This window comes from Syngnathus leptorhynchus, chromosome 22, assembly GCF_054491065.1.
Source record: "Syngnathus leptorhynchus isolate UIUO chromosome 22, UIUO_Slep, whole genome shotgun sequence".
Taxonomy (NCBI): Eukaryota; Metazoa; Chordata; class Actinopteri; order Syngnathiformes; family Syngnathidae; genus Syngnathus; species Syngnathus leptorhynchus.
In genome coordinates, this window is record NC_141216.1 from 4,100,907 (window position 1) to 4,123,375 (window position 22,469).

General features: G+C 48.1%; 6 protein-coding genes across 13 annotated transcripts in view; 2 read left to right on the forward strand and 4 right to left on the reverse strand.

Annotated features, from left to right (window-relative positions):
• Positions 1 to 693: 693 nt before the first annotated feature.
• dcakd (dephospho-CoA kinase domain containing) lies at positions 694 to 2,437 on the reverse strand. Its single transcript, XM_085903593.1, has 5 exons — positions 2,161 to 2,437; positions 1,911 to 2,025; positions 1,644 to 1,847; positions 1,495 to 1,582; positions 694 to 1,412 (listed from the first exon to the last, which is right to left on the reverse strand). The coding sequence occupies exons 2-5, from the start codon at positions 2,020 to 2,022 to the stop codon at positions 1,127 to 1,129; spliced, it is 690 nt and encodes a 229-aa protein (XP_085759719.1). The 5' UTR covers positions 2,023 to 2,025; positions 2,161 to 2,437; the 3' UTR covers positions 694 to 1,126.
• Positions 2,438 to 2,581: 144 nt separating this feature from the next.
• pus3 (pseudouridylate synthase 3) lies at positions 2,582 to 7,607 on the reverse strand. Of its 2 annotated transcripts, none has more exons than XM_085903592.1 (7): positions 4,838 to 7,607; positions 4,132 to 4,507; positions 3,795 to 4,060; positions 3,505 to 3,688; positions 3,325 to 3,434; positions 3,072 to 3,244; positions 2,582 to 2,972 (listed from the first exon to the last, which is right to left on the reverse strand). In XM_085903592.1, the coding sequence occupies exons 2-7, from the start codon at positions 4,501 to 4,503 to the stop codon at positions 2,731 to 2,733; spliced, it is 1,347 nt and encodes a 448-aa protein (XP_085759718.1). In that variant the 5' UTR covers positions 4,504 to 4,507; positions 4,838 to 7,607; the 3' UTR covers positions 2,582 to 2,730. The 2 variants fall into 2 exon arrangements, with proteins under 2 accessions (XP_085759718.1, XP_085759717.1); XM_085903591.1 differs by lacking the exon at positions 4,838 to 7,607 and adding an exon at positions 4,670 to 4,830.
• On the forward strand, positions 4,783 to 12,061 carry LOC147039482 (myosin light chain kinase, smooth muscle-like). Its single transcript, XM_085903586.1, has 16 exons — positions 4,783 to 4,906; positions 6,856 to 7,055; positions 7,647 to 7,760; positions 7,837 to 7,905; positions 8,220 to 8,350; positions 8,445 to 8,601; positions 8,671 to 8,982; positions 9,057 to 9,147; positions 9,222 to 9,425; positions 9,496 to 9,713; positions 9,830 to 9,953; positions 10,557 to 10,709; positions 10,810 to 10,939; positions 11,046 to 11,127; positions 11,588 to 11,728; positions 11,848 to 12,061. Exons 2-16 carry the CDS (start codon positions 6,917 to 6,919, stop codon positions 12,051 to 12,053), a joined length of 2,271 nt encoding a protein of 756 aa, XP_085759712.1. The 5' UTR covers positions 4,783 to 4,906; positions 6,856 to 6,916; the 3' UTR covers positions 12,054 to 12,061.
• Positions 8,016 to 15,541, reverse strand: coasy (CoA synthase). 3 transcript variants are annotated; one of them, XM_085903589.1, is made up of 12 exons: positions 15,382 to 15,541; positions 14,424 to 14,802; positions 14,141 to 14,342; positions 13,863 to 14,077; positions 13,652 to 13,783; positions 13,386 to 13,575; positions 13,245 to 13,309; positions 13,095 to 13,179; positions 12,934 to 13,025; positions 12,704 to 12,850; positions 10,780 to 12,639; positions 8,016 to 8,157 (listed from the first exon to the last, which is right to left on the reverse strand). In XM_085903589.1, exons 2-11 carry the CDS (start codon positions 14,796 to 14,798, stop codon positions 12,580 to 12,582), a joined length of 1,563 nt encoding a protein of 520 aa, XP_085759715.1. In that variant the 5' UTR covers positions 14,799 to 14,802; positions 15,382 to 15,541; the 3' UTR covers positions 8,016 to 8,157; positions 10,780 to 12,579. The 3 variants fall into 3 exon arrangements, with proteins under 3 accessions (XP_085759715.1, XP_085759714.1, XP_085759713.1); XM_085903588.1 differs by having other exon boundaries at positions 14,141 to 14,802; XM_085903587.1 differs by having other exon boundaries at positions 12,934 to 13,179; positions 14,141 to 14,802.
• A 176-nt stretch (positions 15,542 to 15,717) lies between these two features.
• Positions 15,718 to 18,985, reverse strand: zdhhc6 (zDHHC palmitoyltransferase 6). 4 transcript variants are annotated; one of them, XM_085903799.1, is made up of 11 exons: positions 18,872 to 18,985; positions 18,047 to 18,518; positions 17,874 to 17,965; positions 17,631 to 17,790; positions 17,412 to 17,570; positions 17,288 to 17,341; positions 16,813 to 16,980; positions 16,686 to 16,727; positions 16,403 to 16,551; positions 16,268 to 16,314; positions 15,718 to 16,186 (listed from the first exon to the last, which is right to left on the reverse strand). In XM_085903799.1, exons 2-11 carry the CDS (start codon positions 18,299 to 18,301, stop codon positions 16,086 to 16,088), a joined length of 1,227 nt encoding a protein of 408 aa, XP_085759925.1. In that variant the 5' UTR covers positions 18,302 to 18,518; positions 18,872 to 18,985; the 3' UTR covers positions 15,718 to 16,085. The 4 variants fall into 4 exon arrangements, with proteins under 4 accessions (XP_085759925.1, XP_085759926.1, XP_085759927.1 ...); XM_085903800.1 differs by having other exon boundaries at positions 16,403 to 16,548; positions 18,857 to 18,985; XM_085903801.1 differs by having other exon boundaries at positions 15,718 to 16,183; positions 18,857 to 18,985.
• Positions 18,986 to 19,190: 205 nt separating this feature from the next.
• vti1a (vesicle transport through interaction with t-SNAREs 1A) overlaps positions 19,191 to 22,469 on the forward strand; it is a 49,796-nt gene continuing 46,517 nt past the window's right edge. For both annotated transcript variants that reach the window (XM_085904114.1, XM_085904113.1), the window contains exons 1-3: positions 19,191 to 19,380; positions 20,083 to 20,141; positions 20,911 to 21,021. In XM_085904114.1, the coding sequence (XP_085760240.1) occupies positions 19,287 to 19,380; positions 20,083 to 20,141; positions 20,911 to 21,021 (264 nt within the window). In that variant the 5' untranslated portion in view covers positions 19,191 to 19,286. The remainder of the gene's footprint in view (positions 19,381 to 20,082; positions 20,142 to 20,910; positions 21,022 to 22,469) is intronic.

Sequence of the window (22,469 nt, forward strand, 5' to 3'; positions counted from 1 at the left end):
TAACGCACGCCGACAGGTTGACTCATGCGGCCGGGGTTGCTCTGCTGGCGCGTTGCCTGTCTCTTCACCTCAACCCGCATCGGCAGGATGCGGCATGACAACGCGCTACGGAGGCGCTGGCCGCGGCTGGCCCCGGCCTAGCGTGACGCCCGACGCCAGAGTTCAAGATGGCCGCTACACGCTACCCGTCGGCGTCGAGCTGGATTTGCCGGCTGCCCGCCCTCGGCCTTTGCTGCCTTCTGACTTTTATACTTTCATAGAATAGTTCTCGAGCGACTTTGGCACGCCGGCAGGATATTCTTCGTTAGCCGAGACATGAGGTATCAAAAAAAAACGAGAACTACTCGTGTTTGGGACTTGCACAACATGTCATGAAGAGAAACGAACGCGGGTACGTTGGTTCGGATAAAGTTCAAGCTTGCAAAACGTGTTGCTTAGCTCCTGCGCTGGTGTACGTTCGCCCATCGCTCCGCATTAGCGGCGCTGTGGCTCAGAGGGCCCCGGATCTAGCCAAATGACACACATCAGCGAGGGGGGGGGGGGGGGGGGGGTGACATCATCGCATTCACCCGCGTGCTTCAATTTTCCTGTCCGCGGGTCTCATCTGTCCAAGAAAGTTTTCCATTCCAATCGAGCACCGCCTGGTCAAGACTCCCCCCCCCCCGTTGGCACATAGGCCCGCCGGCAGACGGTCAGGAAGACGATGTGAGAAACAGTGTTTGATTTAGTTTATCTTATGTAGCGTGGATTTACAGAGTGCTCACAGAGAGGAGAGAACAAGGACAGCAAAGAAGAAAAAAGAAAGAAAACAAAGAAGGAGAGTCGAGGTGATGGCCGTCTCAACAGTCTTACAATGAGCAGTTTACGTTTAGTTAAACAATCCAATACTTTGTGGAGTTTTCTTCAAAAACGTTATTGGTTTTGAGAAAAAACGTGGCGGATTTAGCAATTTTGTCACTGGCCAATTAAAACCTTGGACAGCAACCATGACTGCTAAAAATGTAGTTAATAAAGTGAGTGTCAGTTGATTAGTGATTAAAGTGCATGCTTCGTCCTTCTAAATCCCGTGAGAAGGGGGGCTCCAGTGACCGACGTGACTAACCACTTGCCTCTTTGCCGTCATCCGCTAGGACAAAAGCATTTTGGCGGCGTAGAGGAGCATGGCGCCCAAGCCGGCGGCGGCAGCCACAGCTAGCACCCGCACTGGGAGGAAGTCCACAGAGTCCTCCAGCTTGGTGTGCAGCTGCAGAACCTGTCGCTGGGTGTCTTCGCGCGTGCCCGAGTTCTCGATAACGTGGCTGGCCAGGCCGCGCTTCTCCTTGAGCGGCATTTGCGCCGCCAGCCGCTGCTCGGCCTCCTCCGCCGTCAGGCTGTCTCGCTGCATCAGGCGCGCCAGCTGGGTGGCGGGATCGCTGGCGAGCGTACAAAACATACTTGCTCTACAATATATTCATTTAAAATATCGAATTGACTTATTTGATAGTTTCGTTTTACCAGTAAACAACAACAATGTGGTTGAGAAACTGCGTGAGCTTTCTGGCTTCAAAGAGAAGCGGCACGTCCAGCACCACGTAGCGATACCCTAAAAAGAAAATGCACAAATGTAAAAATGTTGTTTTTAATTGTGTCAAATCAAGTCTTACCTCTGATGAAGTAGAAGAGGATCTGCTTAAGCATCTCCTTATGGATCTCCGGGTGTGTGATGGAGTTGAGCAGCTTGCGTTTCTCCTCGTCGGCGAAGATGAGACGGCCCAACTTCTGCCGGTCTATCTCGCCGCTCTCCAGCAACACCTCGCGCCCAAAGTGGAAGATGATACGTGAATGGGCGGGCGAGCTGGGCTCCACCACTGCGTTGGGAAATAATCAAATCAGTTTGATTCTCATTGAAACTGATGCTGCTGCATCATTACCTTTCCGGGCCACAACATCTGCGTCGATGATGGGGCAACCAAGTTCACGCAACATCGACGATACTGTGCTTTTTCCTGAGGAAATGCCTCCGGTCAGGCCCACCAAATACATCTCCTAAAAGAAATGACATAGAAATATGAGTGTAAGCTAAACACGTTTTCCACTGTGTAGATAAACAAGGGAGTGGAGTCATTCCTTCGTGATAATTGCTTGAATTACCAACAAAAACGACTTTGGGGGGTTTCTTACCTCGTAGATGTCAGCTACCCCTTAAAGGAAGACGAATGGACACTTGTACAGCCAGGCTTCAAGCTAACGTCAACAGGCTAAATGTCGACGACAGCATTAAAACAACTGCAAATGGACAAAGATAAGAAGCCATTGTCCTCCTTAGCACGTCTCGGCAACTTCACACTCGAAGAAAATCGTCATCGGTGACTGCTATTTGTCAAAATGTCAGCGTGAAATCTCTTGAGGTCAACTACATGCTAAAAACCGGATGTTTTGAATCGATTGTGTCACATTAAAATAGTTCCGGTATAGGGAATAAAATGTTCCGCATACTAGCGCTCACACAGCAAAAAAGCGACTGGACTGTACACAAACATTTTTTTTTTTACGAAATATAAGATTTGTTTCAAGAGATAGTAGAAGTAATGAAAGACGTAATATTTTCATTCACGCCAACAACTGCATTTTGAATTCACGTGTCAATATAACACAATTCGAAACAGTTTTGAGATGTCTTGTAATATATTGCTAGTTTATAGAAATAAAAATCCCTTCAACAAAACCTTTTTTAAAAAAAAACAAACATTTTTATTCTGGACTTGCATTGGCCACCTCAGCAACACCTGTTGAATTTTGGGAGTATTTGGACCGCTTCCCTTTGTGAAGAGTTTCTCCACCGGCATCGTCCTGCTCCCGCTCCAGCCGGCCTCTCTTGACAAAGTGTTCGATGCGTGACTCCAAGCTCTCGCAGAGCGGACGCTCCAGCAAGGGCCGGTACTTCTTCTGCCGGCTGCCTTCCACCAGCAGGCATAGGCCGGACGACACCCCGGCTGTCAATCAATAACTTTGAGCTTTAAGCATACGTACAGTTGCTCGTATCCATTGACACCATTTTGGAGAAAAAAAACATCAAGGTGTGGCCTTCTCACTTGTAGCCTCCAAGCCTCGAATCATGTCGCGTAGAACGTGAGCCTTGACGGCGCTTTCCGTCCAGTGTTGCTGCAGAGAAGACAGGGCGAGACCCTGTTCCTCGGCATCCCGCTTCCAGCTCAGGCCGTCAAAGTGGCAGTCGTAGAGGACCAGCGGGTAGTCCACCGCCATGCTGGATGGGGAAAAATAAAAATAAAAATAGAAAAGTCTCAAAGACATGGAAAGCTGAGTAACAGGTTGTGATGAAGTCACCTGTATTGCGGCTTTCTGGGGTTATTGTGAACATCGAGGAGGCTGTGGATAATTTCTGGGGCTTCCAGCTTCTGTCCAATCAGGAGCAGCACAGCCATCATGCAGCGAACCTGCAATGTCACAACAAAGACCTTTAGCTTGTTTAACTAAGAAGAACCCAGCGTTTTTTTTTTTTTATACCTGGTGGTAGAGGAAGGCGAGTCCTTTAATCTCAAACACAAACAAGTCGTGCGGGTCCGTGCCGTCGGGGCGTTGGGGGTCCGCCGGCTCGACTGTCGCCGACAGGATGGTCCTCTGAAACTGCAGGACGCCGTTGCCCACGTCCATCTTGCACAGGTTACGGAAATCATGGGTGCCCTCGTACCTAACGGTGAAGACATTCATTGTACCTCCTGCCTTTCAATGTTCTGCCTGTGGCTCGGTGAGCAAAGACACATCATGTGCAATAACTTGAATTTATTGGAGCCCACCTTTTCACTGCGTCTGCCATTGCCGCCACGTCCAAAGAGCCTCGCGGAAAGTAGTAGCGGTACGTGCGGGACTGGCAATCGAAACGGGCGCTGAAGCCCTCAGCGGCAGGAGCCCACTCTAAAATCCGGATGTCCCGAGGTAAGACTCTGTTCAGCATCTTCACGTAGGGAAGCTCTGGGGCGGTGGTGGTGTCCTGTTTACTGTTTTCAGGAATGAAGACACCCAAACCGGAATACTGTGTGGAGCGCAGGTCGATTGTTATCACCTGTCAAGAGAGGAGGAGAGGATGATGAAGAGGATGTGAAAATCCCCAAACTCAGAAAAGTGCTGAATTACCTGGGAAAAGGCGCTGACACCTTTGTCTGTGCGTCCGCACCGGTGATAGTTGGAGCTCTGGCGATTCTGGATGAGGCGCGTCTTCAGGAGGGCTTCAAAGAGCCTGGCCTCCACCGTGTTGTCCGTGTTCTCCTGGACGGCAAAGCCCTGGTAGGCCCATCCCAAGTAGGCCAGACGCAGAGCGACGTGGCGGCGAGGGTGTGCGGAAAAGTCAAATGGTCGCTCCTTGCAGGCTTTCTTTCCTTTTTTACCATTTGTCTTTTCATTAGTGGGGCATGCATTGGTCTCCGTGTGGTTCCCATTCAGCTGGGACTTGAGCTTCTCCACTTCTTCTTCCAGCTCCTTTATTCTCTGGATTAAGGTCTCAGACATTGTTCTTCAAAATTGAGCATTAAAAATGAATAATAACAATGAAAAGTTTGCAAAACTTAGTCGTAGTAGTAGTCGTTTCTTCTACTACTAACAACCCATCATTATTAATACGATTATTTTTTTTCACGCAAGTACTAGCTAATATTTCAATAAAACGGCCATTTACCTTTACTTTTAACGTCAAGATAGTTGACAAGCGTGTATATTGTTTTATTTTGCTTTTCCCAGCCGACTTTTATGGATTTGTTGTCTTATGCGCTCGGCGACTTTACGTGCTGATTTTACGTCAGTACAAGCAATTTACGGTATCAGACACTTCCGGTCGAGAGGTTACCTGGGAATTGGTGTCCATTATGGAGAAGGCGCAAATGGACGCCGCAAAATAGTCTGCAAAGGCATGCTGGTAAGGAAAACTTAAAACAATTGAACATATTTGAATAAAACTCAAAATAAATCGTGCTGTCAGTAATCTGCAATAGTGTTACCTGCCTATGCAGGCGCGTGCAAGGCATGGCCTGCTTATTTTTTAATTAACTCACCAAGCATTTAAATTAACATGAGTCTTGCAATATTTGTTGAAATAATAACAGCTTTAAAAAATAGAATAATTAAAATGTCATTTAAGTTGAACCCTTGCCAAAACACCCTCTCAAACTAAACAATTGCCCGAATGAATAGTTGAAACCCTAAAAGTACCTCAACTTTGACCCTCAAATTTAATTAAACCTATTTGCATTGAGAATTTCTGGAAAAAATTATAATGAAGCCCAAAATTGAGATTCCTCAACCTGAGACAGCTATGCAAACCACTCCAAGCTATATTCGGATGTAATCAACCCCCAAGTGATGTCCTGGCACAACCTTTACATAATATTTCAAATAATACTAATAAAAAAAAAATAAGCAAAAGGTTGTACATAACTGGCAGCAAATAGGAATCGAAAAAGGTTATTCCTAGCCCCTAAAAAAAATCTAATTAATTCTAGTCTGGACCACCTGCAGCCATGATAAGGTTTTATTATCGTGGATGGCACCTGTTGCATCTCAAATGTCTGAGTCAAATGTCAAAAGTGTGTTTCTCTCTGCCATATAATAATCACGGGGTCAGAGAGTAGTTCTTTACAACTGTGATAATTCTTGTGGCGTGATACATTTATTGTTGTTGTTTTTTCCTCATTCCATAACTCTATTTACGCAGTATTGATAAAGGTGGCGAGCAAAACATTGAAATGCATAACATGTAAAAGTACGCTAGCGTAATGCTACCACACAATGCAAGGTGCCATAGGTGGGCTAACGGAACTAGCATTAATGTTGCCGTAGATGCCTTTTAATACTTGAACCCCAAATTAGTATTCAATCGAGTGCCCGCTCTTGGCATTCTAATGAAAAACAGGATGCAAAACTACAAACGCCCGGGAACAAGAATCAGTGCCAGCCGTGACTTTCTGCCTTGATTTTGCTTTTTCCTGTTTGGAATTCCTCAGAATCCACTGAAACGATAACGGCGATAGCCTGGAAATGAGGCGGGTCACAGAGCGTCGCGGGTGGGGAATGTCAGAAATATCAAGTTGGTGAAAGCAGCGAGACATCCATATTAGGCCAAGAAGCCAGCATCTGCTTCTTTTCAAAACTGCGGTTTTTGAGCCCACCGTGAGAGATCCACGTTAAAAACGATATTTACCCCACGGGGTGTGATTGCGTAACCCGACGGTGGCTTTTGCCTGCTTTCGGCACCAGGGGACCTGCTGGTAGTAAATAACGTGACCCCCCCCCCCCTCCCATGTGCTTCCAATGTACGCATACCAACGTTCACATTCTTCAACCCCAGACTAAACTGTCTCCTTAATGGGATTGTTCTACGCTTGTCTTTTGGTCTACTGAAAAGAAATAATTGGATGATTTACTAATGACCTCATTCAATTGAATTTGTATTGAATATTGTCAAGGTGACAGCAATCAATAAACAAAAAAGCAACAAACACGGCCACACCCTCAATAGAGTAGTTCGGGCGCATGAATGGAGGCCAAGATGTATAGTTTGTTGCCCGACTTGCTTTTCCTGATTCCAGAGAACTTTCTGGTAACTCTTTTGGCTTTGTCTTCCACGGCTGAGCTCATTTTTTTTCCAGTAGTAGTAGTAGTCATCAAAACTCTTTTGTCTCCCCCACGCATTTCCTCGCTTGCTCTGACGTGTCCTGTTGTTTACCATCACACATGATTTTCGAGAACGCAGGGCGGCAAAACAAGGAGTTTCCTGCATCCCTCGAGGGAGGGGTGGGTCTCCCGTGGGGTCACGGCGCGTAATCTCCTCCCGACATTAGTTTTTTTTTTTTTTTTTTTTTTGTCCAGGAGGAGGCCCGTGGGATGGCTCTCTCAAAGTGAAAGTCAGCTACTATTTTAAAACGCAAGGATGGACGAGGATGGTGGCGAGCCAAAGACTTATGTGTCCACTGTGCGCCTGCTGCTCCGGGGGCGCACACGCAAAAAAACGGAGCCTCTCGCCGACGCCACGGGGATGATAAACGTTGCGGGATTCTCATCTCAGACAGGTAACGTCTCACTATTTCTTTTTTTTTTACGGTCGTTTGTAACTCGAGCGCATCTGCCGTCCAAGCTTTTTGGCCGTTGTTCAGAAGCCTTTAACAGCCCCTTTTGCGAGGGCTGCGCTTCACGCTTGACCTTTTTTTTTTTTTTAACCGGTAGCCTTTTGCACGAGGACGTCGTAGAGCGTCGCAGACTTAATGACTTTCGGGGGGGGGTTCGCGCGCCGCCACGTTGAAACGCAAGCCGCCGGCGCGGAGCTTTGCCGTCTACTTGAAGAAATAAACGCCTTACTGCCGATTGACGTTTCAGTGTGTCTAAGTGGTACGCGCTGAAAAATGGAAGCAACAAAGAGGTAGAGTTACTCGCCACTCATGCTGCTACCATATTTCCGAAAATAGACGCCGTGCCGCAGTTAATCACCGGACGTGTTAGTCGTCCGCTGTGAGAAATAAGCGGCGTGGAGTTTTAATGCCGTCCAAGTGAGACCTTGAAAAATATATACGCAGCAAATAGCTATTTTATATTTTGAAAAAATAGATTCCCTGCGGCTTTGTATTCACTCACATGATAATCACGATTTTTTTTTTTTTTCATAGGTGAGAAGTTTCATCCTCATCAGAATTCATCACGTTATACAAATGGCGTCGCCGGAGATGCCACAGCATTGAGCGACCAGAAATCTTCCCACGGTGCAGAATTACACAGTCAAGGTATGCTTTCAAAAAAAAAAAAAAGAATTAAGTTCCTCCCTTTGAATCAAAATTGCATTGTGTGCTCTCCAAACAGAAAAAAGAACACGGTGCAGTCCAGACGCGATGGAGCTGACGGCAGAAAATACGCAAGATGCTGAAGCCGGTACGTGACACACGTCATTTCCCGATATATGATGATGTCATGAAATGGCGATACAGCACCACGGGGGGGGGTGTTTGGTGATCACGTGACCTCAATCACGAAAATCTCCAGCTCACCTGTTAGTGCCAGGTGAGGCGGAAAGCAATCACGGCCGCTCGCTCGTGATTGGTCCCATCGTATTTGAATCCGTAGCCCCGCCCTCCTCTTCAATTTGGCCAGGTAGAGATCAGTTGGACTTGCAAACAAAAGGCCCTGCAAGAGAATGGAACATTTGGTGATCATTTGATTTGACTCACTGGTGTTTTCTTTTCAAGGTTCACCCGTGGATTTTATCGACCCGCCGGAGCACGTGGCGGTTCGAAAAGGCGAGGAGGCCCGCTTGCACTGTGACTTCCGCGCTACCTCCGGCCCCGTGGCCTGCTGCTGGATTTTCAACAGAGAAAAGGTCTCTGCATCGTTTCGATCGGCGCTATTTGGAGAGTGGAAGTAAAACGGCGACACGAACGCCGCTAGCTAGCTCGCTATTGTTCCTTTTGCAGGCGGTTCTGCCGGACCTCAGGATGTCCGTGAGTAGCCACGACACGCACAGCACTCTGGCCATCTCCGAGGCCCACCCAGACGACACGGGTTCTTACACGCTCATCGCTCGCAACCGAAGCGGTTGCGCCGAACACACCGTCTCCCTCAGCGTCATACGTGAGTATCGATCGGGCTGTCAAATGTTCTCCTGAAAGTCAAGCGCTCACTCCGGTCGCGTTCCAAAAGATCGTCCCGACCCGCCCGCGTCCCACCCGATGATCTCCCAGCTGTCGGCCGAGTCTCTGGTCCTCTCCTGGACGGGTCCCAGCTTTGACGGCGGCACGGCCGTGTTGGGTTACATCGTGGAGGTCCGGCGGCAGGGTGCCGACGCATCTGGCGACTGGACGGAAATAGCCGAACGATGTAAGAACACCTCCACCCAAGTCAGCTCGGGTCTGGAGCCCTACGGGAAGTACCGATTCCGAGTCCGGGCCTACAACGCCGAGGGCGTCAGCGAGCCCAGCCAGGAGTCGGACACAGTCACCATGGCCACCACCAGTTAGTTTTTTTCCTCTTGAGTAGTTCCTGTTCCAGACTGACCACTCACTTGACCTCCACCACTTTGTCTTCAGAAAAGGAAGACATGGGACCTTGCGTCAAAGTGGTGATTGAAACCAAACGGGAGCTTCAGGACCACTACAACGTCCACGAGAAGCTGGGAGTGTAAGTTCGGTGCTAACGGATGTCCTGCGAGAGGACTATTTGGTTCTGATGCCGCTGACTGTTGTGTTGTCCAGCGGAAAGTTTGGGGAGGTGTTCCGTCTGTCCCACAAAAAGTCGGGCGAGGTGTACGCCGGCAAGTTCTACCGAGCCAAGACCTCCAAAGAGCAATTGGCTGCCCGCCAGGAGATTGAGCTGATGAACTGCCTCCATCACCCCAAACTGGTCCAATGTCTGGCGGCCTACGAGACCCCTACCGAGACGGTGATGGTCATGGAGTAGTAAGTGAGCGAGAGGCGGCGCCGGAGCGCGGGCGGATTCCGACTTAACGTTTTTGTCCGTCCGTCGTAGCATCGCGGGCGGGGAGCTTTTCGAGCGCATCGTGGACGACAACTTTGAGCATACGGAGCCCACCAGCGCCGGCTACATGCGGCAGATCCTGGAAGGCATGCTGTACGTCCACAAGCAGAACATCGTCCACTTGGACCTCAAGCCCGAGAACATCGTCTGCACCGACCACACCGGAACACACATCAAGATCATCGACTTTGGCCTGGCCAGCAAACTGGGTGAGGAAATAGGGCGGGGGGGGGGGGGGGGGGTAGTCTGGTCTATTTCTGTCTGTCTGTAGCTCCGCCCACCTGTCCAATCAATCAATGTTGGCGATTTGTGTGCCGTTTTGCAGAAGAAGGCAAACCCCTGTTGGTGATGCACGGAACGCCCGAGTTTGTGGCCCCCGAGGTGATCAACTACGAGAGCGTGGGAGTGGAGACGGACATGTGGAGCATCGGGGTCATCTGCTTCATATTGTAAATAAATAAATCACACGTCGCTACCCTGCTGGGAATACACTTTGAAATCCAAGAGGGAATTTAATTCTCATCGCCCAGTTTTTTCCGTCTATAAATAACGCTGTGGCAATGGCAAGGTGCTGCCATCCTGGCTTACATGGCAGAATCCAATCCCCTACCACCCGTATTACACCAAGGACGTGGTTTTGAGACGAGGCGCAAACCTCCGCCAAGGCTCAGTGGGCCAAATTTGGATCTTCACCTTCATAGTTGCCCCCTTCTTAAAGTTCTCGCTACAACGAACCCCAACGGGGGTCAGAGAGCCACCCCCCCCTGCCCTCCCAGTTTTTTTTTTGTTTTTTTTTTACAACGGTCTATATTAATAGGTTAAAGCATCCCTAAACTCGTAAATACAATTCCAAACTCATAAAAATAAATGGCAAATAATTTGTTTTGAAAGCAGGAGAACACTTCCAAAGCTCTCATCATACCAATTAGTACTTTTATAGAAGGTGAAGCGCCTCCTGTCACAACAACATAATTCCTGTCTCAAATTCGGCAAGATGGCGCCAAAGCAATATTTTTTTCTAAAATTGATGGCTGGCATTCCTCCCCCTCCAGGCTAAGCGGAGAATCGCCCTTCCAGGGAAGCAACGATGCCGAGACCTTCGCGCTAGTCACTGCCGCTCACTACGACTTTGACCCGGAGAGCTTCGAGGACATTTCCGATCAAGCCAAAGACTTCATCAGTGGCCTTCTGAAGAAAGACCCCAGGTTGGTGGCAAACGCCAGGATGTGGCTTGCCCCAGAAAATGCGTGAGGTGTTGCCTTGTCCCCGTCTTACCTGTCAGGTGTTTTTGCTTCACCTCCCCAGGAGTCGGATGTCGTGCATCGAGGCCCTGGTCCACCCCTGGATGGCCGCCTTCACGGCTCTCGACCGCAGGCCCACCAAGTCCCTGAGGAAGGAGAAGATGAGACGTTTCCTGGCCAGGTGCAAGTGGAAGGTAAACTCAATGAAAAGGCGCAAACAAGCTTTTTTTTAACGACGGCGCCATCTGCTGGCGAACACAACTGTGTGGTCATGCGTTTTTTTTTTTCTCTGACTTTTAGAAAACCGGCAAGGCTGTTCTGGCCCTGCAGCGCATGGCCAACCTTTCCAACAGGCCGGATTCTCCTGGCAGCCCCTCAGATGGTAAGACACTCAGATGGTAAGACACTAGCAAAATATTTCACAGCATCACTTTTTCACATTGTGTACTGCCTTGTTTTTTTTTCCCCTCCAAATTCTCCGTAATGACAATGTGGGGAAAAAAATGTCTTAAAAAAAAATCCACATACTTGCCAGTAATCCTGTGCCAAGCTTTTTATATCATTAAAAAAAGACTTGAGGCTAGAACTCCTGCCTCAAGTGCACCAAGCGTGCATTGAGATAAGGAATTTCAAAATACATTTGCATACAACCTTTATCGCTGTGTCGCATGTAGAATTTTGAAAGGGAGGAAAAAAAAAAAAAAAAAATTAAGAATGTATTCCCTTGTGGACTGAGGCGATGACAGAGTGAAGCTTCAATACGTACGGAGCTCCAGGTCCCGGAGCGACATCTGCGTGGCGGTTGGCGGTGTCGCGTAAAGCTCACTTTGCGTCGGTTCTAGAGTCGAGCTGGAGCCAAGAGGCAGAGGAGGCCATCCGCTCGCTGGATAAGGAGCTGCACGGCAAGCCTCGCTTCCGGGAGTCCCTGCAGGACGCCAGCCTCCCCGCCGGAGCCACCGCTCGTTTGGCGTGCAGAGTGGACGGTTAGAACCGGCGCTTCATTAAATACGACCTGCCGGGCAAAGCGCGTACACAAGAAATATTCTGATGCTTTTAATGAAACAAGACAAGCACAACATTCGGATGCTTGCTTGTCCTCCAGGTTACCCTCATCCGGAGGTCGAGTGGCTGCGGGATGACGAGCCGCTGCCCGAGACCTCCAGAGTCAAGACGGAATACGGCCCGGATGGCCGCTGCGCGCTGGTCGTGTGCGGCGTGGACGCGGAGGACGCGGGTGTCTACGTGTGCCGGGCCAGCAACCAGCTGGGCGCGGCCTCGTGTTCCGCCCGATTCAAAGTAGAAACGTGAAGGGGGGGGGGGGGGGGGGGAATCTCAGTTGAAGTATTTGTCTTTTTGGAAGAGTGCATGTTGTTACAAAGTCACACGATTGCGTTTACAATTCCTCAAGAAAAGAATTGTTTTTTTTGTTTTTTTGCATAGTCCGTGTTCACTGTGAATCTTTTAATAGCATTCGTAATTAAAAGCTACATTAGAAAAATGAAGATTGTCTTTTCAGCATCTATACAATCAATTTATTTACGGAAATCCTTCACAGCAACAGAAAGGATAACAATAATACAGTGAAATGTTCTGTCCCCCTTATTAGCCCAAAAAGTTGACTTCAAAAAAAATTGAAGCTTCTTGAAAGTCCATAAAATACTCAATTAGATAGCTTGTGGGTAAAAGACGTCTGTATAAAAAAAGCACTGACCCGGAATTGGGGAGAAAGAGAAAGCAGGGCTGCAAAGTTCATCAAATATATCTCATGTTCCCATGTGAAAGGGGTGAAGACTAAAGAGGCACTCGAGTGTGTTGGTGGTACCGTTCGACTTTTCTACCGTGCCGCCTGCCTCTGCTGCATCCTCTTCTGTAGAAGATTCCAGGCCTTTAATACCTTTCGGAATGAGGAGGGATGGTGAAAAGTGGGCACGGGAATATGCTCGGGGGCGGCGACTTACCTGTTGCTGGGTGACGTCGGGCTCCCACTGCGTGCTGAGCACCACGTTGGCCTGCTCCAACCGCTGCGTGTCGGAAGTCTGGCTTCGCAAGCGGCGCCGGGCGTCCTCAGCCGCTACGTCGTCTCGCTGCATTATCCGCGAGATTGCCTGGAGAAAAAAAAAAAAAAGGCTCATTTACTGAATTGGACGTATTGGAAGCGTACTAGCTGGCCTGAGGCTAGTGAATGCACCTCCTCCTCGGGGATGATGGTCACCCACACCTCGTGGACCATGTCTGTCCAGCCAGCCTCCAGAAGAACAGCTGCATCTACCACGCATACGTCTTTGCCGACAAAAAAATAAAATAAAAAAATCCATATGCTCTGCGCTTGTCCCAAATGCAAATGTGTACCTTCTTCCCTGGCTTGGCTTATTCTATCCTTGACGAGAAGCGCAATTTCAGGCCACACGATGTCCGTCAGCGCTTTTAATCTTTCCTGAGGGGAAAAAACAAACAAACAAATGAGCCGGGACCTCTAAGCGTGTCAAAATGTTTTCCTACCTGTTGTCCAAAAACCTTCTTCCCGAGAGCATGTCTGTTGATGCTTTGATCTTCATTTAGGATATCTAAGCATGAGTATAAAAAATAAAGTGAGGTTTGCTGGAACTCCATCTCTGGGTGCGGGGCCAAGTGCGAGCCTACCCGATCCGAATTCCTCCAGGATGCGGCGGTAGGCGGAGCTGCCCGGCTCGTAAACTTGGTGGCCCAGCTTGTCGCAGTCGATGCGGACGGTGCCTAGGTCCTCCAGGCGCTTGGCCACCGAGCTCTTGCCGCTGCCGCTCTTGCCCGTCAGCCCGATCACGTACGGCTGCAGAGGGAGATGCGGCGTGGCCTAACCCGGGGGGACAGCGAGAGTGGAAGGACTTTTCATAATTCTTGTCAACAATACATGGTGGGAACGGACTGACCTTGGGTTGGTTGAGGAGGGTTCCCAGCAAGCGGGAGCGCAGGCTGGACGAACTAATCTTCTCCTCCTCGGTTTCCGAGTGATGCGCGTCCTTCAGCAGCTGGATTTCGTGAAGAACCAAAGCGGGAAGGCCCTGATATAGGAAGGACAACCAAATATCCATGTCATTGACGCTTTGTCAACCAAAAGTGGACAGTCGGAGACTACTTTACATTTTCAATGCGTTTCCTGTTGACAGCCTCACCCCCCTTTCGGGTCTCCTCGCTGACCACGATGCAACGCAGGAGGGGGTCCACTACAGACACCCCGAGCGGGTCATCCAGGGGCACGATCTCCACCTGCAGCAAGGGCTTGACGTCCCGCAGGAACTCTTGGAGCCTTTCCACACGCAGCTCGTACGGCTGGATCAGCTCATTCAAGACCTTTTCTGTGGGCGACAAGGTGGAAGTAAAAGTTAGGAGCGGGTTGAATTGGAGTTCCGAGAACTTACTTTTTAGCATTCCCTGGTGGCACACGCCGATGAGGAAGCGTCTGGTGGCGAGCAAGCACGACACGTTGAGCAGGGTCTTGTGGGCCCCGTGGAGTCGGTCGAAGGTGCCGCCCACCACCACGTCCGGGTACGTCTCCAGCACTTTACCCTGATCCCGAAGATCCTTCTCGCCGCCCTCCAATTCCTCCTCAGGCTCGACCGGCTGCGGGGGGAGCAACACCGAGGGCAGGCCGGGTCGGCACGCATAGCAGCATCCGGCGTATCCCTGCAGGCACTGCATCACCTGCTGCGACTGCGCCGGGTCCTGTGCGGGGAAGTCCGTCAGAAGGACCTCGGGGGAGTGCGACAGGTACTGCGGCATGGGGAAGGGCCCTCCCTTGCCACACGAGGGGTGGATGTGAGTGAGCAGGACGCGGACGTCCAGGTGCCCGCACACGTCAGCCGCGTTGCTGTAAAGCCGCGTGATGAGCGAGCACAGGTCCACGGCGGGCGGGAGGAAGACGGGCCGCGCTTGGCCGCCGCCCAGGTTGAGGCCCGGGTGCAGGTGGACATAGAGGGTGCGCTCTACCAGCTGGGCGGCCGAGCGGAGCACTGGGGCGATGCGCAGGGTGTGGAGGGGCGACGTCAGCACCAGGATGCCCGTGCTGAACATCGACATGGTCCTGGAAAAGCAGCAAATAGGCAAGACTACAGATGAGCAACTTCAATTCAAAAAGCCCAACTACTGGACCGAGAAGATTCGCGAGTAATTGAGTTGTAATTGCCTAGAGAGGCCACAAGACGGCGACAAAGAACTGAGTATAGATTAGCGCTGGATTTCTTTAAAAAATAAAATAAAAAAAGGTTTACTAGGTAGGAAAGTCATACATGAGTTAAAATAAGTGTTTAATTTTTTAGGAAAAAAACTGTAGTGTATATACTTTTAGAATTATTGTTTATATTTTCATCTCCTACGTACTGTAAACAAATCAACCAAAGTTCCGAGTTGCACTGCCAATGGTCGAAAGCATTTGTGTTCTCAAACAGCAATGTAGTGCAACATACATTTTTAGTACACAACATTTCTGAAATCCATAACTCATTGGTAGGAAACCATACAATTGATTTATGTTAGCAAAAACTAGCAAGACAGCGTGTCATCGGTGACAACTGTCAGTCGGGCTTATACACAAACCTCGTCCACACGATAAAGCAAAACGATCAAAAGGGTGATTTTAGACATGGTATACCTATCAACATACCTGCTTGTTGTCGTTTTGTTGGTCACACAAGGGAATGTTTAACGAGCCAGTCCAAATGGTTAAACAGCCACTTTGACATAGCAGCTCATGAAGGGAGAGTGGGCGGACTATCACGTGACTCTCAGACGTAACTTGATTGGTTGATAGAAAACGCGGTGGTTCATGGGATGTGGAGTTCTTTTCCGTCTGAAATACTGGCTACTTTATAGCAAAAATACAAGTTTGATGAAAAAAAAAAAAAGTTTTTTCCCTAAATCCCTTCTGATGAAGCCTCTGTCATCAATTCTACTGAAATAGTTTTGATATTCTTGATACACAGTCTGTGAGATTGTTTTGAAATGTTTTATATTTGAGGAAAATTGCTTGTTTGTACAAAACATAAGAAAACCAATCCAAGCATTACATGTTGGGCTACAGAGTAGAAAGAGTTGCATGAGGAGGCCCCGGGGTCGGCCGGCGGGGGCAGCAAAGGCATTGCATAATTAGCAAAAAATGCACTAACAACATTGGCACGCGTAAAAAACAAAAAACAAAACTGAATTCAAGTCAAACATGTTACGTAGTCACATTAAAGCCTTGTTGAAATCCAGCCTCTTCTTCAAGCCACATGGCTGATGCTCAGTAAGATTGGTTTTTATTTTTGACAAATTCAAGTCGGTATCAAAATGTGTGTAGACCACAATCTGGGGGAACGGACAACGGCGTCAGTTGGCTTTCTTATCGACGGCGCTCTCGACGGTCGCGGTGTCGTAATGGCACTTTTCCACGCATCGCCGTGGAAACCATCCACGGATGCGCTCCCCTGCTGGAAAAGAAAGACAATTTGAAATCCGGTGAATCCTGCTGCACTAGCTGCCATCATTTGACTCGGATTGCATTCTTTTACCTCTTGTTTGCTCCTCGTTTAACACTTTGTCTCCGTACATCCACCACCTAAAGGAGAAGAACAATATTGACACACACACACATGTATATCGTGCACAAGATGCCTCCTTCAAAACCCAAAAGGGAAGAGACTGACTTGGTCCCGCGGGTGGCAAGGATGGTGTCCCCCCGTTGCAGGGCTATCCTGGGCTCCTCTGTGCAAGGGGTCCGGAAAAAAGTTCGGACGCCCTTGGTCATGGGGCAGCAGGCGCCATTGTAGTCCTCCACCGCCAGATACTGGACCTGCTGGCCGAGTCACACCACAAATGGTTATTCGACCAGGCTTGTGTGCCTGAATTAAAAATTTAAATTGAAGAAATGTCGCTTCATCTGTAACGTAGAACTCCTGGCCTGGCATCTGGTCGTCGCTTGGTACTTACACTTCTCACCCGTTTGTCGGCCTTCTGCTTGAGTTGCTCGATCTGCGTCGACGAGACCAACGTAATTAAAGGGGAGGCGACGGCTACGTCGACACAGCCGCGGAAGGACAAAGGGACAGGAACTGACCGTTAAGGTGTGCTGGTGACACTTGTGGTGGACAGGCCACACGATGCCGTCTCCTTTGGGCACCCCCGACCACGTGAAGACCTCCTTCAAGTTGAGCCAGCGGCTGCCGAGGTCGTACGGGAAGATGAACTCCTCCTCGGTTTGGTAGTGCTGTATTCGATCTTTGGCCTGCTTGCCCCGAGTCAAAGGAAGCAAAGTCAAATCTATGATTTAGTTTGAATAAATACATTTATGTAATTTTCTGCCTCCCAAGTAAAAGGTACTGGAAGATGTTTGTAGAGCAACACTGCCACCTAGTGGCGTTTCACAGCTATTGACAAGCATGAAATAAAAGAAAAGTCCCCCATCAAAAGTGAACAAATTGGCACCATGACAATGTGTAAAAACTGAAACGGAAATGAGTGACGTAATTAATCAGTTCATTAAAAAAAATCAAAAGAAAGAGCAGAAATAATAATAGGACAATAAATCTGACCTTTTCTTCGATCCAGGACTCTATTGAGGTTTTATTTTGTAGGATGACTTTCATCTGAAATTGAAAATGATAATAATATGTATATTTATTTACGAGCGCGACTTCAGCGCCGATGGAAAGGCACCTGTATGACAAAGAGCATGCCGACGGCGATGGTGGTGCCGAGCGCCAGGCCCAAGGCGAAGAGTGTGGCGGCGAAGGCGGCCACGCTGAAGGGTACAAGGGGCTGGCTCTGACGAACGGCGCTCATGTCGATCTTCACCGTGCTCCACCCGAATGAAATCTGCAGGCAAAGCGTCGTCATTGAGCTTTTTTTATCATCTTGAATCAGTTATGCGCTCACCCTCTCGTTGAGCTGCGTGTACATGGTCATGATAAAGATGGCGGCGGCGTGCGTGCAGCCCAGCGGGGCCAGGAGAAGGAAGCTGGTGAAGTAGGCGTGGTTCTGGTGGCCGCAGCAGTTGTTGATCCAGGGGCAGTGGTGGTCCATCTTCATCACGCACCTGCGGGGATTCGACACACACTGATACGTTTAAAACTAGATTTGGTAGACACGATATGGGTGTACAAAAACGGTGACTTGTACCTGTTACACTTGCGGCAGTGGTGGGACCTCGGGGCCTTGAATCCTTGGCACACTTTGCAATACTGCAAGTACTGCATGTCCTCTTGATTCTCCTGTTTGAGGGGGGGGGGGGGTTTGCACACATAAACATTGGGTGGGAAACCTCCCAATCCCCACTCAAAGCGCCTCCTCACCGGTTTCCAACTAAGAGGGATGTACCCCGGCCCGACAAACATGGCGTTGAAGTAGTTGTAGAGGATGAGGACGGTCCAATTGAGGAGCATGATGAAGTTGATGCTGCCGCCCGTCGTGTCCAGGGGCCAGTACCAGATGATGGAATCCAGCACGGCCACGGTGGAGCACACGGCGATGACCGACAAGGCGATGATAGGCCCCCAGTGGCACAACCGCCGCACCTCGTGGAAGCTGTTCCACGCCACCGAGTTCATGACGATGGAACTATGTGAAAGGGAACGGTCCGACGGGTTACTTTGTGTTATCTACCAAAGTCAGCGGTGAGGTTGGTGAACATCGTTTGACGTTTCTGCTTCCAGCGAGATAGTAACAATATTGATCGGGGCTCAGCAGAACTGCCAGTGTGCCTTTCTCGTTCGTCCCGGGAGTGAGCAGCATCCTCTATCTTAGGATGCAATCCAGCTCCCCATCCTGGAAGGAAAAAAAAAAAAAAGATTACATTTAGTGAATACTTTTTAAAACATTTTAATGAATTGAAGTTCCTTTGACCATCTTGGAAGCAGAGCAAACATTTGTCTAAGAAAACTACTTCACTAAACCACACAGGGTCAGGTAATGTGGAACAAGAAAAATATAACAAGAAAACACATCGTATGGAAAATAAACTTTTTTTCTTTTGGTCAATATTAACTAGTCTTATACGTCACGCCACTGGCTAGTCGGCTAACTCGTTAGCAGCCAGCTCAAGACAAGCGTAAATAAAAAATACGAAACAGACAATATAATGGACAGATGCTAATGTTACTTACGGATTTAAAAATCACCGTTTGCGCTGATATTTGGCTTTGAATAACATTAAAAAAGCGATCACTTTCATTGACCAAACCAGCCACTTCCTTGTTTTTTCCCCCTTCGTCTGCGTGGGAACTCTCCGTATGTCGTAGTATGACCCGGACATTTTAGGAAAATACTTTCTACCCTAACGTAATTATTATATTTCGATGTCAAACCTAAACATAATTCTATTTAAATATGAATTAATTGACAACAATTTTTACTACATCATATATTTTTTGATTTGCAGTTATAGAAAACATAAATAAATAAACAAATGGATCAGTGCCTTGCCGGACATATTTTACTGACACACAAGGAAGAGAAGACACCCGAGCACTGCTGTTTTTATTATTGAGAGTGTGAAACCTCCGAAGAGAACTTCCATTTAAACTACACGACGTCATGTCTTCAGACTTCGAAGCCTACGAGCAAGACTTTGGAACCGTTACGGCAGAAGTGACCAACAAAATTGGGAGAATTCCCAAACTGAGTGGAGGTAGGAGTGCGTTGTTTCGCGCCAAGTGGCAAAGCTAGCTAATGTGTTGTTCACACCAAATATCGTTCTTTATGAGTGGTTGTAAATTTCATTGTTCAATAATGTCATAAAACATGTCAGCAAAAGTCCCATACCCATGAATAAATAGCATATTTTGCTGAGAGAAATGACAGAAAAAGATGTAATAACGAGTTAATAAAGCTCCTCCCCTCAATTTAGCATTATTCCTATCAATACCAAATGTAGGAGGACAGACAGGAAGATTCAAATCAGAAACACATCAAACTGGCAATTAAACATGGAAATGAATCAAATTTACAATTACAAATTGAGTCAGAAGTCAACTATAATAAGGGAAATCAATTTGGAAATGTAATTGCTCCATTCTACACCAAGCGCAGTGAAACAGCAAAGGAAAATTTGGGGTTGAAAATTGAACCTGAGATTGAGTCTCATGTATAATCTGGATTACAGTGATTGAGTTGGATTTAAATAAATGAATTGTCTGCCAAGAAAGTTCTCTGTCGCGTGCTGCAATAACGACACGCCGCCAATGTGTAAATATAGCTTCAAATGTGTTCTTTTTTTCCTCCCCCAACCAATTCCATTATTGGTACCTCGTGCGGAGGGGGGGCGAGGGGGTGGTCTGTTGTCACCAAGCGTCTCCTGATCAATATGTCTTCTCCTCTTCTTCCCTTTCAGAAGAGAAAACGCAGCTGGTTCTAAATGTCGACAAACAGCTTGAAGAAGTCAGAGAGTTGGTACGTCTTTGATGGCTCATTTCCATTTCCCAAATAACCGAGCGGGAAACGTCAACCGTCGAGGAGGCTCCCCCACTGTTTTTTTTTTTGCGCTAATGTGCTTGTTTTTGTTTTTTTAAGCGACACTCGCCGTGACACGTTTCAAGCCGAGCGGGAGTCCTCACGCAAACGAGCCTGACAGGAGACAAATTGTCTGCTTATGTCACGGTGATTAGTCACGCATCAAATGCACTTGCGCCTCATCCGCACGGATTTTTTTGTCGGCGTGTTCCTCCCGTCGCAACTCTCACGGTGGCGAGATGAGTGACGCTTTTGTGATCCACGCGCCAACGTGCGTAATTAACAGCACGCCACTTTTGTGCTTTGCTGAAGTTGACTATTTCCAGAGCCGTCACGCCATATGTAAACAAAATCAAACTGACAAAGTACACAGATGTGCGGTGCGACAGGAAGGCTGGCAAAACTCCGGGAATTTGCCTAATTGAAAACTTTCCATTGTAATTAATTATCAATTTTGATGATATCGACCGAAATTAACGTCATAGTGGACTCGGATTATCAACGTCAGAGCTGTCACTGCTTTGTTTGTGAGGCAAGAATGAGCCTTCCCCCGAGACAAGTCAAAATTGAGCAAATAAGGTACTGTAACGAGTTACAACTTTGCCCCAAAATTGGTCAATACTGCATATTCCGTCCTACTATTTCTGGTCAAAAACGACTTTTCACGTGAAAGCAGTGTATTGATTTTTGAATGCCATGATTTCGGCAGTTGGAGCAGATGGACCTGGAGGTGCGGGAGATTCCAGTCCAGAGCCGAGCCATGTACAACGGCCGCCTGAAGAGCTACAAGCAGGAGGTGGAGAAGTTGGAGAAGGACTTTGTAAGTACTCGTGGCGGCGCCTGTTAGACTGATGCGCCCGTAACGATTATTTGTTCATCGTTTTTTTTCTATTGATTTAATAATCAAATTTTTAAAAAAATCCATCTTTTTACAATACGAAAGCATGACAGTAGTGATGCTTAAGCATTCTTGCTAGTCACAAAGAAAATTACTAAAAGGTTAAAAACAATGGAACTGTCCTCAGGTAGTGTTTGGCCACTAGAGGGAGCCGGCGTTGCACATATTGAGTAGGACCGACGTAAAGGGTGTCATGAAAAACGACCCGAACGGATGCGCTCTGCAGAGAAAAGGGGTGCCTCTCAACCGCCGCTTTGATCAGGCAAAGAGGAGGCCCGACGTTGGCTTAATCTCATCAAATCTATCGGGTAAACAGAGCCCGCCGCGTTCAAAGGAGCCCGGTGCTGTGTCCCAGCGGGGACGGCGGGGGTCCGCACGTGTCTGCTGCGTCTCGGCAACAACGCGACGTTTTTTTTTTTTCCTTTTTCCCTTTTTTGCTTTTAGAATGATCACTTGTCAAGACTGGGATGGCTTTTGACGTTTAAATGCAATGAGATGTCAGCCGTGAAATAGTCTGCATTAGTGATGACAAAAATGGATTTATAATTGCTATTTGGAAAACAAAATTCAGATTCAAAAAATATCATGTCTTTCTGATAAAGTGCAACACTGTACCATGCTATTTTTTCTTTTTCTTTTTTAAATCAAAATTGCAAAGAAAAAATCTTCTGGCATCATTTTAGGTTAAAAGAATTGAATGAATTGAAAAGATTTCGTAAACATCCCCGCTTGCCAGTTTGCCTGTTGCTCTTTTGTTCCGGCTGATGGCGACGTTGCTCCAAGAATCTAAAAAGTTCACGACAAGGACAATATTGGGCTCCATTTCGCAAATCACGCGGCCCTTTTATTTTTAATGTCTGATGATAAACGACATCCTCTTATTGCTTTGCTTGATCTCCTCTCTTTGGAAAAGAGATGTGGAAATAATGTTACATCAGTGTCCTTGCGGGACTAAAGTATGAAAACATCTCTGTCTTCAGAATTTGATTTCACGCTCGTTTTGTAACGTACCGCCACCTAGTGACCCAAAAACTTAATTTCTCTTTGGATTTGCGCATCCTTGACTTTTTCCAAAGGTTCATCGGCAGTCATTAAACACGCCGAGTGATGCTCGGCGCTCAAGTGGGAAGCGGGGGCCGGCGGTGGTCAAGGTGGCGTCGGCCTAAGAAGCGGCCCGCTATTTTCCTCTCTCACAATGAGTCGAAGGGAGCCGTCATTGATCAGATCCAGTTCAGACCGCAGCCAGAGTAGCCCTTTGTGAGCCCGATATCATTTCGTCCAGACGCTTCTTTTCAATCCGCCGTCATAATTAGCGCGCGTGTGCGATTTTATTCAAAGATGGCCGCCGTGACCCCCTCCCCTTCCCTACT

Bases quoted from the DNA above. Each gene is read 5' to 3' on its own strand.
- coasy (XM_085903587.1), bottom strand. From the start codon at position 14,798: ATGTCGATGTTCAGCACGGGCATCCTGGTGCTGACGTCGCCCCTCCAC. The intron at 13,784-13,862 runs GTAAAGTAGTCT...TTCCTATATCAG, and splicing joins ACAGGAAACGCATTGAAAAT to GGCCTTCCCGCTTTGGTTCT. The intron at 13,180-13,244 runs GTAGGAAAACAT...TTTTCCCCTCAG, and splicing joins AGAAGGTTTTTGGACAACAG to GAAAGATTAAAAGCGCTGAC.
- dcakd (XM_085903593.1), bottom strand. From the start codon at position 2,022: ATGTATTTGGTGGGCCTGACCGGAGGCATTTCCTCAGGAAAAAGCACA. The intron at 1,583-1,643 runs GTAAGACTTGAT...TTTTCTTTTTAG, and splicing joins CCTCTTCTACTTCATCAGAG to GGTATCGCTACGTGGTGCTG. The intron at 1,413-1,494 runs GTAAAACGAAAC...TACGCTCGCCAG, and splicing joins CACATTGTTGTTGTTTACTG to CGATCCCGCCACCCAGCTGG.
- zdhhc6 (XM_085903799.1), bottom strand. From the start codon at position 18,301: ATGAACTCGGTGGCGTGGAACAGCTTCCACGAGGTGCGGCGGTTGTGC. The intron at 17,791-17,873 runs GTACAAGTCACC...GAATCCCCGCAG, and splicing joins CACTGCCGCAAGTGTAACAG to GTGCGTGATGAAGATGGACC. The intron at 17,342-17,411 runs GTGCCTTTCCAT...TTTCAATTTCAG, and splicing joins GCATGCTCTTTGTCATACAG to ATGAAAGTCATCCTACAAAA.
- LOC147039482 (XM_085903586.1), top strand. From the start codon at position 6,917: ATGGACGAGGATGGTGGCGAGCCAAAGACTTATGTGTCCACTGTGCGC. The intron at 9,954-10,556 runs GTAAATAAATAA...CTCCCCCTCCAG, and splicing joins GGGGTCATCTGCTTCATATT to GCTAAGCGGAGAATCGCCCT. The intron at 10,940-11,045 runs GTAAACTCAATG...TCTGACTTTTAG, and splicing joins TGGCCAGGTGCAAGTGGAAG to AAAACCGGCAAGGCTGTTCT.
- pus3 (XM_085903592.1), bottom strand. From the start codon at position 4,503: ATGTCTGAGACCTTAATCCAGAGAATAAAGGAGCTGGAAGAAGAAGTG. The intron at 4,061-4,131 runs GTAATTCAGCAC...CTCTCTTGACAG, and splicing joins GTGTCAGCGCCTTTTCCCAG to GTGATAACAATCGACCTGCG. The intron at 3,689-3,794 runs GTGGGCTCCAAT...CTTCACCGTTAG, and splicing joins ATGGCAGACGCAGTGAAAAG to GTACGAGGGCACCCATGATT.